The sequence below is a fragment of the Henckelia pumila genome, chromosome 1 (assembly GCF_033568475.1).
Source record: "Henckelia pumila isolate YLH828 chromosome 1, ASM3356847v2, whole genome shotgun sequence".
NCBI lineage: Eukaryota > Viridiplantae > Streptophyta > Magnoliopsida > Lamiales > Gesneriaceae > Henckelia > Henckelia pumila.
Window position 1 is genome coordinate 86,655,871 of NC_133120.1, and position 16,396 is coordinate 86,672,266.

The 16,396-nt window shown below is 31.4% G+C and overlaps 2 protein-coding genes across 2 annotated transcripts; both read left to right on the plus strand.

The window, feature by feature from the left end:
* LOC140887240 (uncharacterized) lies at nucleotides 1-4,608 on the plus strand. Its single transcript, XM_073294361.1, has 5 exons — nucleotides 1-200; nucleotides 690-863; nucleotides 991-1,233; nucleotides 2,208-3,563; nucleotides 3,782-4,608. The coding sequence occupies exons 1-5, from the start codon at nucleotides 161-163 to the stop codon at nucleotides 4,378-4,380; spliced, it is 2,412 nt and encodes an 803-aa protein (XP_073150462.1). The 5' UTR covers nucleotides 1-160; the 3' UTR covers nucleotides 4,381-4,608.
* A 3,318-nt stretch (nucleotides 4,609-7,926) lies between these two features.
* On the plus strand, nucleotides 7,927-8,915 carry LOC140876275 (uncharacterized). Its single transcript, XM_073280194.1, has 2 exons — nucleotides 7,927-8,065; nucleotides 8,497-8,915. Exons 1-2 carry the CDS (start codon nucleotides 7,957-7,959, stop codon nucleotides 8,778-8,780), a joined length of 393 nt encoding a protein of 130 aa, XP_073136295.1. The 5' UTR covers nucleotides 7,927-7,956; the 3' UTR covers nucleotides 8,781-8,915.
* Nucleotides 8,916-16,396: the final 7,481 nt, after the last annotated feature.

The window sequence follows — 16,396 nt, forward strand, 5'->3', positions numbered from 1 at the left end:
TGCTTCATCCTTCTCTCGCAATAATCATTCTGTCTTATATTACATTCTCCCTTTCTTCTTCTCTCCCAAACTCCGCACTCCATATTTTCTAGTCTACTTCTCTCTCTAAGACTTCGATTTCAATCCCATTTTTGTATCTCAAACACGGCGTACAGATACCATGGATGGTCAAGATCACAAGAAGCCCATCACTTCTGCAGGTTTTACTTTGACTTTGATTTATTTATCATCGAGTTCTAGGGGTCAATCTGCTGTTTTCTTTTTGTTCCTTGCTTGTTTTTGTCAAGATTTTTTGCTGGGTTTTTGTTTTCTTGCGTGGATTTATCACGGGTTGTCTGATATCTGTTTTTTCTGCAATGCACGGACACCTACATACTCACCATTTAGGAAACGGTTGTGACTTGTGAGTGATTGATTTTGTGTGTCACTGTGTGTGCGTAATGTTGTGTAGAACTGCTTCGCAGTAACTGGTTTGCCGGACCTACCCCAACTCGAACGATGAATTTCAACTTTTATGCTGCACTTACCCCCTCGTTTGGAATTATTAGGCACAAGCCCTGTTGATTGTTTGGTTTGTTTCTTGATTGTCGTTAACTTTTGATTTTTGATAATTTTGTAATTTATCTTATTGAATTTGTCACCGCTTCGATCGTGAAGTTGAAAATTGACTGTTTGGTTAATTCTTGAAGTGCACGAGGTTCACCTATGCCACAGATGTGGATGGCCTTTTCCAAATCCACACCCAAGTGCCAAACACAGAAGATCTCACAAAAGAGTCTGCGGAAAAATTGAAGGCTATAAAATTAGTTCGGCTGATTTGGCTATTTCGGATGACTCAGACGAGGATGAGCATCATACCCCCAGTGAGAATTAATGTGTCAATATATACTTATTTGTCTCTATTTCGTAAACTGTGGCTTTTGTTTGATTGTCTTTTTTTCCTTTCCGTTGATAAAAATGTGAGATTTGAGAAATTTTTATTGGTTGAAGGTTCCAAAATTGAGAAGAGTGGTGTGAAGGAGAAGACTGATGTTGGAGTTCGTCTGATGTCCAATAAATCGGAAGATGACGTGTTTTCAGATGCAGCTACAGAGTTTTCAGAGAGTGGAATTAGTCCCAGATTGGAAGAGCGCATAGAAGTTACTAAAGGAGAAGATGACAAGAAGACAGAGCAAAAAAGTTTGGAGGGTGATATTAATGTGAACCTGTTAAAGAAAGTCGATGAATGTGCTGGTAAGCATTTCTTGAATTTGGTCATTTGCTTGTTGTTAAAGTTTTACTTGCTTTTCTGAGTTCTCTTGCATTATAGTTACTGAATCAGATATCTGCCTTAGGATTAGTTATCTTAGCTGGAATATATCCCTAGTTTCTTTATCTCTTTACAGTGTTGTTCCTCTCCATGGGAGGAAAGAGCATTTCTCATTTTACGCCATTAATGCGGTATCTGGATATTCTGTAAAAACCAATGTGGTATCCGGATATTATGTAAAACACAAATGCAGATGAATATGGTGAAAGAGCATCTCTCATTTTACACTAACGTAGCAGAATTTTGTGTTAGGTGGAAATTGTGTTATCCATGTATTCTCCTGTCTAGAAGCATGAACAAGATTAAGAAATGGTGCTAAAATTTTTAAATTACCATTCTCCGTGGAATGGAAAATGGCAATATAATTTATGACTTGCAATGAGTCACATGCGTTGGGTATATTTTTTTGTATGTTTCAGAAACATTTCTTATGCATCAAGTAAGATAATTGTTGAACGCTAGAACTACATTTATATAGTTTTCATTGAATATTTAAAGTTGTCGGGTTTCTGCATGACATTGAATTTGTCCATGGAAGATCTGGGATTGTAAAATCGTTGGTGATAATTTTAAACTTCCTGGTAGCATGGACATTGTGCCCCAAGTCTGATTAAGCTCTCTGAATGTTATGATTATTCCATTATTAATAATAACTAAATGGTCTTGAATCATTCATGCCCAAAGTTGTTTCCATAATCTACTTATTCGATTTTGATTGCATCTTGCATGTTAGAGGCATAAAAGAATTTCTGGAAAAGCAAGGTGAGATCCTTGGGGCTTTTAATGTTGGACAAATCTTTCTCGTGACATAATTGTTTGCGATTGATTTATGCCTCTAGTTATTTCTCTAGTGATCTATGTCCCCACAAATCCTATAAGTTCAGTTCCATGAATGCAGAAGTATCTGAAAAACTCAATGATCCGATAAGTAGCGACCAGATGTGTACTGGTGCCGAAGCAGTTTCTGTTGAACCCGGAAATCACTTAAAGTTTGATGATATTAAATATGATAGCCCAAAGAGTGTACATATCCAAGTGGAAGGAGATAAGTCAGCTTCTGCAAGCTTAACCTCCAAAGAAGAAAAGGCTCCAGATCCTGCATTAATGGCTGTTGAGAGGAAGGAAGAGCCACATAATAAGCTTGATGGAAGCACGAATGTCTCAGATACCACTAAGTTTACTGCTGTCGAAGGTAAACCTGAAACGGAAGATGTTGAAGTGCCCGTTGAAGGGAAGTCTGATGCATTTGTACCTAGGGAAACAAGTGTTGACGATGTTGGGTCTTCTAAGGAAAAATGTTCAGTCACGACGGTTTCAATCCCGGTTTTTCATAATTCTTCTGCGCCAGAAGATGATTCAACTGCAAGGGTTCTTGAAGAAACTGCGAATGATCATGATGAAAAGAAGAATTGTGAGCTGCCGGTGGCTGGGAATGAAAGTGGCAAAGGAGCTGCCAGGGACGAGCAAGTAATTATTGATTCATCAATACCATCTGTTAATTCAACCGACCCTTTACCTTCAGGTGAAGTGGATGTTGATCCAAGACAATTAGAAAGTTTATCTGAAACTGATTCTGGTTTACTAGAATTCAAAGATGTTGAATTTATGAGATCTCGTCAAGGATTTGGGCCTGGTAAGGTCACTGGTATGGATATTGGCCAAAATCTTGATGTCCCTGGTGTTGTTGGAGTAAAATCCGTTGGTGTTGCTGACACGGTGGATGAGTCAAGTCATGACGGTGATGTGTTTTCAGAAAAAACTGAAGAACAGCCAATTTCTAAAGATTCTACCAATCCATTCTCTGAATCTTTAGTTACGGGTGAAAACTATGCCACTAACAATAGCCTCACCGATGATGTCCAAAGACCATCAGAGTCGGTCGATGTTATTCAAGAGGATACTGAACAAAAACATGATAGCAGTGCGGTAGTATTGCCTGAAAATTCTGACAGCTCACCACCAAAAGTGCAAGAAAAGTCGTCTGTGAAGGAAAAATGTCTGCTTGAAACTGATACTGACAAGTGCCGCACAGCTGAAGATTTCAGTACGCCAGTATCGGTTGGCATTGTTGAAACACCTGACAAAATTTCGCACGAAGGTTCTAGTGCTGATAAAAAAGTTTGTGGTGGTGAAAATGCCACTGTTGATTCCAAATCCTTACGAGATGAGGGTTATACCAATGACAAGTTGATAAATGAGAAAGATAACGTCTCTGCTGCTGATAGCCTGGAAGGAAAATGGGGTTCAATTTCAGGTAAATTCTTTTGGTTCATGTATGTCTGTCTACCTTTAATGCTTTTATGTTGTCATTTTATCGCCTACTGATAGTCTGGAAAGAAAATGGGGTTCAATTTCAGGTAATTATTTTGAATCAAGTGCCCGTCTATCTTTTATGTTCTCATTTTTATCGCCTACTTATTGTCTTTTCGCGATTTTACTGAATGCGCCTTATCTCTTGATCCAATATGGTAGCTGTTGAAACAAACTCTCAATCATCCCCAAGATCAGAAACCAACATGCAGAATTTAGAACGGAGGAACATTAAAGTGCATCAGAGCCAGTCAGATGATTTTGAGCCACCTTCTTTCATGACTTTGGTTCAACCTGGAAAAACGCCTGATTCAGTAGCTGCACCCACTGCTTCCGAAGTCGAGTCAGTCCAGCACAATCAACAACCAAAATCTGAATCTTTACAGGCTGGTTGGTTCCCTTCTTTAACTAATGTAGTGAACGACTCACAAGGGAGAAAGAAAAATGAGGAGATAATTGCCAAAGTAACAAATTGGAATGCGGGTAAGGAACATCATGGCCAGCTGAAAAATCTTTTGAATGAAGCCAAGTCCCCAACGACGAAACAACAGAAAGACGAGGCTTCACAGAAAGATAATGGTGCTGCTGAGACGGCTATGAATTCCGTTGTTGAAACCGAAGAACCTAAACTTGAGATACCGCATAAAGAGGATTGGAACTCTCCGGCTAGGTATCCAACTGTGATCAAGAAAGAAAAGAAGAAAAGCAAACCATATTGGGTGCCGTTTGTTTGCTGCTCTTCCGTAAACAGAGAGATGTGATAACTCCATCCTGTTGGGTTATATTTTGTTGTGTCGATATGTTTACAGTATCGTTTCGGGGATCTTTGATTCAATTATTGAACTAATTGTGCAGTGTATAGATGGTGGACATAAAGTTGTTGAGTATTGCCAGCAAACTTTTGTGGTGATTTTCTTGAATTTGTGTGTATTTTGAATAAGTGTTAATTGTAACGAGGAACGTTCGTATAATTTTGAGGTTCTTTTTCAGTCTTGATTTTCTCGAACTTTGTTCGAAATTGCATGCATATAAGTTTTGATCTATTATTTCAAAAAATATATATAAATAAATTATTCAAATGCCCCTTTTCGCCAGGTTGGATCCCCTGTCTGTATGATTGGTTGGCTCATAAATGAACCCATAAATTGAACTGCTTTTGGTGATGTCTTTCCAAAAGCAAATTCAATTATGCTTTCATAAAATTTATTTTTTCTCCTGTAAATATAGTAAATCTCTTCAAAATCCAATATTGGTACATATCTTTATGTTCCGTAAATGAGCAATAAAACCATTTTTCTTTTTATGGATTATCATATCAGAATATGACAGAATTATGCTGAAAACTTGACCTTAGTAAAGTTACCGAATAAACTTTTCATCGATCAAACTCAAAAATAAACCTCAAAATTCCATGATGTTATTATTCCCGGTAAATGAGTTGTGTTAGAATTTTTAAATGGGTTTTTCATTTTAAGAAAAAGTTAAAATCTCTGTTGTAACTTGTAAAAGAAATTGAAGGAATAAATGGATGGTTTCTCCTTTTTAAGATTTTGCATGGTTTCTTACCGTCGGATATTTTCTTAGTAGGCACTAGAATATATATCCAGTGAGAACAAGCTTTTCTCATCTTAACTCAAAATCTTAAAATAAATAAAATTTTTAGATACGATTATTTGAATAGATAAATCTATCACAAGAATGTCGAAAATAAGAAAAAACAGTAATTTATTGAAAATCAATCAAAATTTTTTTTAATCATCATATCATCGATCTCAAGATTACATCTTAATTAATCAATAACATGGTTTATGATTGTAATGCATATCGATCGGATTAGTCATCCCACTTGTACTTTGGTGGCGGAGCAGGTGCCGGTGAGGGTACATGCGGAGGCGGAGGCGGGTGGTGACAGTTGCCTTCTAAACCTGGAGTGGCCGTGCATCCATTGGAAGATTTCGGAGACGGTTTAACCGGTTCTAGCTTAATGTCACCATAAGAAGTAAAATCAGCCATACAATGAGGCATGGTGGCCAAGACAAATAATAATCCTACGAACACTAAGGAATATTTAGCGCTAGACATGGTTTGCTATTGAATAATTATGTAATTTGTAAATTTGATGGTGAAATATGTGGGCGAAAGGTCACTCTTTTATAGGAGGGTGAGACCAATTCTTTCAATACAAGTATCTCTCTAGCTTCTTGCATTTAAACAAATGTTTGTTTATATATCTAGAAGTGTGGGTGAAGGCTAATATATCTACTTGCTCTGCTTGGACTAATATTTCGAATAGTTGTTTTATAATTGAAAAAAATTTAAAGTATGTATTTGAATAAGTTTTTGTAAATATTTTTGAATTTTTTATAAATAAAATATTCTATTGATATACATTTTAAAAAAGATTTGAGAGGGTTTTATTTTAAAAAAATTAGAATAAAACATATATTGGTTAATACTAATTTAAAAATTTTATAGATTAAATTTTCAAACATCTTATATTTATTTTCAACTATAGAATCTATTATTTTGATTTGTTCAAACACCTTTTCAACTATAATAAACCTTTTATAGAATTGTTGTCCAATTGAACAACTAATAATTTTAAAATGACTTTAAACTTTTTTTTTATATAAAAATTCGGTAAAAACACTTTACTAATTTTTTTAAAGTAATTGTCTAAATTGAGTTTTAATTTTGATTGAAAAATCCTTTCATGCACATGTATAAATCAATATATGGTATGTAACTGTGTATTTCTGAAAATTGAAAATCTATAAATATGATTTATCATGTATGTGAAGGAGCAAATGATGCAAAGCAATTAAATTGTGAAAATATTTTTGATTAAAAATTTACATTCGAATGTAATTTCAACATCTTATTTTTAAAATAAATCTCACAGATTAACATTTAAGTTTATAAGCGGTTTGAAATAAGTTGAACCAAATATTGACGGTTCTTAAAAATTGAGAACGAAGCAAGAAGGGAAAAAATAAAATAAAATGCAATTACATAATATTTTATAGGATACTGTGTATTAGAGAAATGGATTTTCCCTAATAAATTAAATCTTAAAATATCAATAAAAAATATGTTAATTTTGTTTGGAAAAGAATTTCTCATAAACAGATTTTAATTATTGATTATATATATCTAAAAATATATTACATTAAATATAGTGTTTAATTCATGTATAAAAATTTCGCATCCTTGTAAATTCAAAGAATCCTGTTTTGGTTTTTGAATTTTCATCAAACGATTTAATCAAAGATGATTAAATAAGATCAATTCTAATTTTATGAAGTTAGCACGATGAAAGAGTTTTCATTGATGCCTACATGTTACCAAAAATCCAACACAAATTGGAATATGAAAATAGAGATTTTAAAATGGGTTAGTTGGATGGACCGACCTCCGATCTACCGCAAACCACATCAGATGGGTTGGTTGGGAAAGATCTGATTCAATGAACTTATTTTAGATGGTACGACGAACCAACTAAAAAAACTTATGTTTAATTTGATAGATTTGGGTGGACTAACCCACTTCCAAAAAGATCCACCACTAAGTGAAATGTACCAACCACGAACTTCGTCCATTTTAAAACCTCTAATAAAAAAGCCAGCCCAGCGCCCACACGCCTTCTCCAATTATTATTCATTTTGACCTTCGCAATTATTGTTCAATTTCCGTTGACCCTTTCATCCATCTTCATTCTTCACACTCTCGAGTCCAATGGTAGTTACATGTACATGTCAAGCTATAAATACCTACGCTTAATTTATACATCTTATTTTTAAAATTCATACATCTTCCGCGTTGACAATATAATGGCAAGTAGCTCCATTATCAACTCGACGGATCATCTCTCACTTTATGCTTTCAAGTTCAATCGATGCTAATTAGGCTATAATTAAAAACATGAAAATTCATATGATTTTTATTATTAAATTTTCATCAGCAATTAACTCATTTTGCCTCACTACAATTAATAATAACACACATTCGCTCTCAAGAAGTGTCGCTCGTTTATGTAGTAGGCATGCAATTTGAGCAATAGTCAAGAGTTCAATTCTCCATACTAAATATTTTTTCATATAATTAGTTTGTCATATAAAACTCATTCATGTTTCTCAAGCGAAGTCAACCTTCCAAATCATGGGGCCAACCAAAGACATTTTTCACTAAAGACATTTTTTTCCAACGGCCAACCAAATTAGGGGCCTACCCCTTAGACCTATGAAATCTTAGCAAGTCTTGTGTACCTATAAATGGACACTCAAATTTGCATATTCTTATCCAAATCAAACCAATTATAAAACTTATTTCCGAAAAAAATGGGTTTGAAGACAATTTTCTTTCTTGGCTTTTTCTTAGCTGCAAGTCTTATTTCATCCGAAGTGGCGGCTAGGCAATTGGCTGGAACTTCCAATTCTGTGGATAAGCGTAAGTGTCATGCATGGCATATATATAAGTTCTATCATATTTTTAATTTTAATAGAGATGTTTTAAGTAATTCAATCATATTGCAGTTAAAAATAATTTACAATAAAACTAATTTAGGTATACTAATCACTCTTTTTTTTTTGTTTGAGTTGAAAAGATAACAATTCGGTCTCAGACCTCTTCCTACACTTAGGTCATTTATGCTAATTGTTGATAAATGAGCTAAGCACAAGCCGTTCACTAGACACTACTTAATTAATATTAAGTAGACTATAAACATAACATTTCTACAGATTTAAAATTAAATTACCGAAACAAATTAAAGTTCTTTCTTGCAATTATTTTCATTATATATTGAAAAAATATTTTCATAAAAGCTCTCCCAAACACTAGTTTAATAAAATGAATTTATGCGTGTCGTATCTTTTCAGCAAAGAATGAAGTGGATGAGACAAATGAGATCACAGAAGAACAATATCCCGGAGGTGGATTCGGAGGCTTTCCCGGAGGTGGATTCGGAGGCTATCCCGGGTTCGGGGGTTTTCCCGGAGGCGGATTTGGAGGATATCCCGGAGGAGGAGGTGGCGGGTATCTTGGCGGGATTGGTGGAGAAGGCTGTCCTTTTGGTTGCTGTGGCCCGAGCTACTTCAGGCCCGGCAGCTGTACATGCTGCAGTTATGCCGGTCAGGCATTGGACGTTAACTCACAAAATTAAATGAGCCTCAAAATTAATATATCTTTTAATTATTAAATCTGTACTTTAGATACCGTTTGGTATCATGGATGAGATGTACTATATATTAATAAAAATATGATGAGATGTGGATAAACAAGACATAGATATGAATAATATGTTGTTTTGTATGTTTTTTATTTCGTAGGATTATTGTGTTTATTTTCTTAATCACCATTGTCAATTTCACATAATTTCACTTATATGACATTCATCCTCCACTAATACCATGTGTTAAGAGGTATTTGTCATCAAGCCTACATCTAATATTATAGCGGGCCATGAGATATCATTGAGTTAACAAAAAAATAAAAAAAACATGGGATGAATAAAAATTTATGTCTCATCCCACTATCATCTCATGTACCAAACGGTGAGGTACGCAAAAGATTTTTTTATCTATACTATATATAAAAATTGAGATATTTATTTATCCGATCATCGGATGGTATCAAATATTTTTTTTACAGAACACCTCCGTTTACTTAAAACAAATTATTTTTTTTTAATTTTAAAATTGAGTAAATCTATAATTTATAATTTATTTATATAATCACTAATCTTATCTCCTTTCAAAATTATTATATCAACAAGTAATTCAAAAATTCAAATTTTATCTTTAAAAAGTATATGTTTAATATAGTTTTATCATTTTTATTTAAATAATAATTAACAACTATATCAAAATAATCATAAATATTTTTGTCAAAAAAAAATCATAAATATTTATTTATTTTATTTTAATAAAACATTAGCGTTTGTGTCACAATCGTTTAGGTTTTTTAATAGAGATCTCGTACAAATGACCTGCTAATGATCATGATATGACTCATGTCACTAATCCAAACATCATATAAAAGTTATAGATAAAAAAGTTACCTACTATGCACCCAGAAATCTAGTGTATTGAAGCACATTTTGCGAGTTTGTAAAATAATTTTGTTATATATTAATTTGATTTATATTCAAATAAGAGTAATATCATAGTTTAAAAATTATCAAAAAACTAAACTTTGATTTGAAATATTGAAATAAAAAAAAACAAAAGCAAACAAAAGTATAATATAATATCTATATCAAATAAGGACAATTTTGGTAATAAAAAAAATATTGTTCTACTTTGTTCGAAATTGCATGCATATAAGTTTTGTTCTATTATTTCAAAATATAAATATAAATAAATTATTCAAATGTCCCTTTTTGCCAGGTGGGATCCCCTGTCCGAATATGATTGGTTGGTTCATTAATGAACCCATAAATTGAACTTTCCAAAAGCAAATTCAATTAAGCTTTCATAAAATTTATATTTTCTTTTTCTCCTGTAAATATAATAAATATCTTCAAAATCCAATATTGGTACATATCTTTATGTTCCGTAAATGCCAATAAAATCATATTTCTTTTTATGGATTATCATATCAGAAATTCAGAATATGACACAGAATTATGTTGAAAACTTGACCTTCGTAAAGCTACCGAATAAACTTATCATCAATCCAACTAAAAAATAAACCTCAAAATTCCATGATGTTATCATTCCCGGTAAATGAGTTGTGCTAGAATTTTTAAATGGATTTTTGGTTTTGTCATTTTAAGAAAAAGTTAAAATCTCTGTTGTAAAAGAAATTGAAGGAATAAATGTATTGTTTCTCCTTTTTAAGAATTTTGCATGGTTAATCAACTTAATCTTGCCGTCGGATATTTTCTAGTAGGCACTGGAATATACATTCAGTGAGAACAAGCTTTTCTCATCTTAACTCAAAATCTTAAAATAAATAAAATTTTTAGATATGATTATATGAATAGATAAATCTATCACAAGAATGTCGAAAATAAGAAAAAACAGTAATTTATTGAAAATCAATTAATTTTTTTTAATCATCATATCATCGATCTCAAGATTACATATTAATTAATCAATAACATGATTTGTAGTTGTAATGCATACATAATCTCATCGGATTAGTCATCCCACTTGTACTTTGGTGGCGGAGCAGGTGCCGGTGAGGGTACATGCGGAGGCGGGTGGTGACAGTTGCCTTCTAAACCTGGAGTGGCCGTGCACCCATTGGAAGATTTCGGAGACGGTTTAACCGGTTCTAGCTTAATGCCACCATAAGAAGTAAAATCAGCCATGCAATGAGGCATGGTGGCCAAGACAAATAATAATCCTACGAACACTAAGAAATATTTTGCGCTAGACATGATTTGCTATTGAATAATTATGTAATTTGTAAATTTGATGGTGAAATATATGGGCGAAAGGTCACTCTTTTATAGGAGGGTGAGACCAATTCTTTCAATACAAGTGTCTCTCTAGCTTCTTGCATGTAAACAAATGCTTGTTTATATATTTAGAAATGTGGGTCATGGCTAATCTACTTGCTTTGCTTGCACTGATATTCCGCATAGTTATTTTATAGTTGAAAAAAATTTAGAGTATGTATTTGAATAAGAATTATGTAAATATTTTTAATTTTTTTATAAATAAAATATTCTATAGATATACATTTTAAAAAAGATTTGAGAGGTATTTTTTTAAAAAAAAACTAGAATAAAATATATATTGGTTAATAATAATTTAAAAGTTTTTATAGATTAAATTTTCAAACAGCTTCTATTTATTTTCAACTATGGAATCGATTATTTTTATTTGTTCAAACACCTTTTCAACTCTAATAACCCTTTTATAGAATTGTTGTCCAATTGAACAACTAATTTTAAAATGACTTTAAACTTTTTTTTATAAAAATTCGGTAGAAACACTTTTCTAATTTTTTTTAAAGTAATTGTCTTTCATGCACGTTAGGCCCGTAATTTGGCTGGCCGTTGGAAAATGGATTAAGTGAAAAATGTCTTTGGTTGGCCCCATGATTTAGAAGGTCGACTCTCGTCTAGGATGCGATAGATCTTTTATACGATAGAATCGTCTGAAAAAATGTATATATAGTAAAAAAAAACTTGAATTCTTTATTATTTTTCAAACGGCGTGCTTACTAACACCAACGAGAGACACTCGTTGATTACGAATGTGTCTTATTATTAATTGGAGTGAGGCGAAATAATTGAAGTGATGATTGAAATTTAATAATAAAAATCATATGAATTTCGATGTTTTTAATAATAATTAATAATAACCCAATTAGCATCGATTGAACTTAAAGCATAAAGTGAGAAATGATCCGTCGAGTTGATACGGGAGCTACTTGCCAATTGCCATTGTCAACGCGTAAGATGTATGAATTTTAAAAACAAGATGTATAAATTAAGTGTAGGTATTTATAGCTTGTCATGTACATGTAACTATCATTGCACTCGAGAGTATCATGATGATGGATGAAAGGGTCAACATCAAATGAATGATAATTGAAAAGGTCAAAATGAATAATAATTGGAGAAGGCGTGTGGGCGTTGGGCTGGCTTTTTGTTAGAGGTGTTAAAATGGACTAAGTTTGTTGGGTTTGGTCCATTTTACTTAATGGTAGATTTTTGCAGTTGTGGGTTAATTCACCCAAATCTATCAAATTAAACATAAGTTTTTTGAGTTGGCTCACCCTACCACCTAAAATAAAAACATTGGGTCAGATCTTTCCCTCCCAACCCGCTTAATATAGTTGCGACAGGTCGATCCATCCAACTAACTCATTTTAATATCTTTATTTTCATATTCCAATTTGTGTTGACTTTTTGGTAATACCTAGGCATCAATGAAAAATCTTTCATCGTGCTAACTTCATAAAATTAGAATTGATCTTATTTAATCATCTTTGATTAAATCGTTTGATGAAAATTCAAAAACCAAAACAGGATTCCTTGAATTTACAAGGATGCGAAATTTTTATACATGAATTACACACTATATTTAATGTAATATATTTTTAGATATATATATATATATATATATATATATATATATATATAATTCAGTAATTAAATCTGTTTATGAGAAAAAAAATTTCCAAACAAAATTAACATATATTTTTTTTATTGATGTTTAAAATTTAATTTATTACGGAAAATCCATTTCTCTAATACACAGTATCCTATAAAATATTATGTAATTGCATTTTATTTATTTTTTTCCTTCTTGCTTCGTTCTCAATTTTTAAGAACCGTCAATATTTGGTTCAAACTTATTTCAAACCGCTTATAAACTTATATGTTTTTTTTTTGAAGCTATAAACTTATATGTTAGAAACTTATAATTAGACCTATGAAATTTAAGCAAGTCTTGTGTACCTATAAATCGACACTCAAATTTGCACGCATTCTTATCAAAATCAAATCAAATAACTTATGTCCAAAAAAAAAAAAAAAGGGTTTGAAGACAATTTTCTTTTATAGCTTTTTCTTAGCTGCAATTCTTTTAGAAGGGTTGACCCGAAGAGAACCTCATCCCACATGAGTCAGATGCCCATTGACTAATGCGGAGGTTAAATCGATGAATGTGCACAAGCGGCAGAGACCTGAGAGAGAGAACAACATGGCCAACCCCAGAGCATACCCCCACATATTTCAGCAGGAAATATGCTCCACACGAGGATCGAAACCGCAACGCTGGTAATTTTTTCCCACGTCACATCAAGTTTTACCAACTCACCTCCCTGTGGGCTTCTTAGCTGCAATTCTTATTTCATCCAAAGTGGCGGCTAGGCAATTGGCTGAAACTTCCAATTCTGTGGATAAGTGTAAGTGTCATGCATATTGAAAAACTGTAAATTTGGTCTTGTATATTTGTCACTTTGCGATTTTGGTCATTTATGCTTTTATATTTTAGTTTTAGTTTTGCATGTTTTGATTTTTGGCAATTTTGGTTTTTTTATTATTTGAAAATGCTTACATGATATTGTACACTTCAGCTCCACATCAGCACTGAATTGGTGCCACGTCAGCGTCACGTCGAAAAAAAGACTAAAATTGCCAAAAAAAAAATAAAAATAGCGGACTAAAACTGAAATCTGAAAATATAAATATCTGAAATCGCAAAGTAAAAATATACAGAACCAAAAAAAAAAATTCCCATATAAAAATGCAAAAAGATGTTTATTAATATATTTAAAATAAAAATGTGGGTTCAACAATAATGAAAAGGTTTATAGAATAATTTTCAAACACGTTTCTAAATATTTTTTACTATAAATTATTTTTATGAAAATAGTTGTTCAAATATTTTGTAAACTCTAATTTTTTTTTATTATAATAATTTTCAAATACATCTTTATTTTTAAAACAAAATTTATATATTTTTTAAATAATTATAAAAATTACTTTAATGTTTTATCAGTAATCCGAATTCTTTTTTTTTTGGGTTGAAAAAGCCTTTTTTTTTCTTTTTTTGCATTTTGACATTTTTATGGGGTTTATTATTATTTTTTTTTGTAATTTCAGGTTGAGTATATCAAGAGACCAAATAAAATACTTTTGCTTAATATATAGTATAGATATGTAGAAGAGCAAATGCTGCCTATAATTTTTTCCGATTTTTTTTTATTGAAAATTTAACTTAAAATACAATTTTAAGTTATTATTTTCAAAATAAAACCACACATTGAATTATAAGATACATGAGCAATTAGAAGCAGTTTTACAATGGTTCTTACGAATTGAGAACGCACGACGGTAAAATTAAAATAAAATGTAATCAAATAATATTTTATAGAATTTTGTGTGTTAAATAAATTATTTTTCCCCAATAAGTTATGATCTTAATTTTCATTCAAAACAATATAAGTTAATTTTTTTGGATAAAAAATTCACAAAAATAGTTTTTTATGATTGAAGTATATATGACTTAAATTATATTATATTAAATATAGTAATTATAGTGTATAAAATTTCAAGTTAAAGGAGGTAATCATATTCAATCAAAAAATATAGTAATTATAGTGTATAAAATTTCAAGTTAAAGGAGGTAATCATATTCAATCAAAATTCAAAAGAGCCTCTTAGGAGGTGTTCAAGTTAGTGGAGTAGGTGAACTCTACCAACACCTTCTTAGACTAGACTGTCACACATGGCTTGCCTAGTGTAGTTTATCTGGTTAACGTAGTTTATAGACTATTGCTTTAGTTTGAGAATTTACCCAGTGCGAACCAAAAACAGCCGCTGTAGATTCCCACGTTACAATAAATAAATAAATAAATAATCAAAAAAACTGATCATGAATTCAATGTTTTCCTTTTTCTTTTTCTTTTGGAAAATACATCCTAGAAGCACGCGAAAAGAAGAACCTAGCTAACATATATTACGTGATAATTAACAAAAAGAAAAAGAAAAAATCTCCTATTTTTTCTTTTTTATAATTGATTTTTTATGCTTTAAAATAGTATGCACTTTATTTATCGCATAGTATTATCCTGATCTACAATTTTTTCTAAATTTTATTCCGATTATCCCTAGCTGAATCCGTTTAATTATCGTGGTTTCCGAGACATAAATATTATTATTATTATTTTGAAATTATTATTTGTTCCTCTTCGAAAAGGAATGTTTAGCCGATAAGTTGGGAATATGATGTTCTAAATTTCATTCCTATATTCAGATTTTTCGGTAGAAATAACTCAATCTTGTATTGTTGTAGTTTCATATATTTCTTTCATTTTTTAAAATATTTTTCTAATTTTATTTCCCCCCCCAAATTTCGAATATTCCAGTAAAAAGTCATGATTTATTGAGAAGGTGAAGTACGTATGTTGGAAAATATTGATCACTGTCTATGCGACAATCACACGGAGGACGTTTTTGATTTCATCTATTTTGATATCTGAATTCTAACCCTTCTTTGTGTGTCACAGTTTACACCAAAATTTAACTTAATTTTACCCATAACTAATTTATCATCATTTTTCTTTAACATTATTATCTAATTTTCTCTTTATCTTATCTTTTTCAAATTTCATCATTTATCTGTTTTTATTAAATTATCCAAATACATTTTTACAATTCTTTCCACTTTTTTAGAAACTCATGATTTTCTCTTTTATAATTTTTTTATGTTTTTTCTTCATGAAGTAATTAAATTGTCGAGCATGTAAAAATTATTTGCCACGATAGCTAGTAGAATATAAAGTTCGAATAAATAATCGTTTTGATCTGGTTCCGTATATTTTGAGTGATTAATTATAGAAAAACTTTATGGTATTTAGTTTAAATTAGTTTATTTATTAATTACAGGAAAGCTTGATGCTATTTAGTTTCAATTAGTTTATTTATATCTACTAGAGTTCACTTATATTAACCAAACAAAAAAAATGAAATTAAGAATTAATTTGTCCTTTTATCTATTTTTTTAGCGTGATATTTCATCGTACCACATGCACTACCTAATTTACATCACACTTTTTGCATTATCTTTGACTCAGAACCTTACAACATACACGTGCTTTGCATTTTACCTACCACTCATTGTTTTGACATGCCCTACCTAATTAAATATCACCAAAAACTAATGTTATAACCTAATTTCTATCCTAAGAACATATTAAATTAAATATATTTTGAGTGGCATATTAAATTAAATGTTGTCTATATATTTTGGGGGTGTTTTTGTGTATTTTCTACTTCAAATTTTAGCGTCTATCTTATATCCTTGCAAAAAT

Coding starts and splice junctions, on each gene's coding strand:
- LOC140887240 (XM_073294361.1), top strand. CDS start 161: ATGGATGGTCAAGATCACAAGAAGCCCATCACTTCTGCAG. Junction 201..689: donor GAAGCCCATCACTTCTGCAG/GTTTTACTTTGA, acceptor TAATTCTTGAAG/TGCACGAGGTTCACCTATGC. Junction 1,234..2,207: donor GAAAGTCGATGAATGTGCTG/GTAAGCATTTCT, acceptor CCATGAATGCAG/AAGTATCTGAAAAACTCAAT.
- LOC140876275 (XM_073280194.1), top strand. CDS start 7,957: ATGGGTTTGAAGACAATTTTCTTTCTTGGCTTTTTCTTAGCTGCAAGT. Junction 8,066..8,496: donor TTCCAATTCTGTGGATAAGC/GTAAGTGTCATG, acceptor GTATCTTTTCAG/CAAAGAATGAAGTGGATGAG.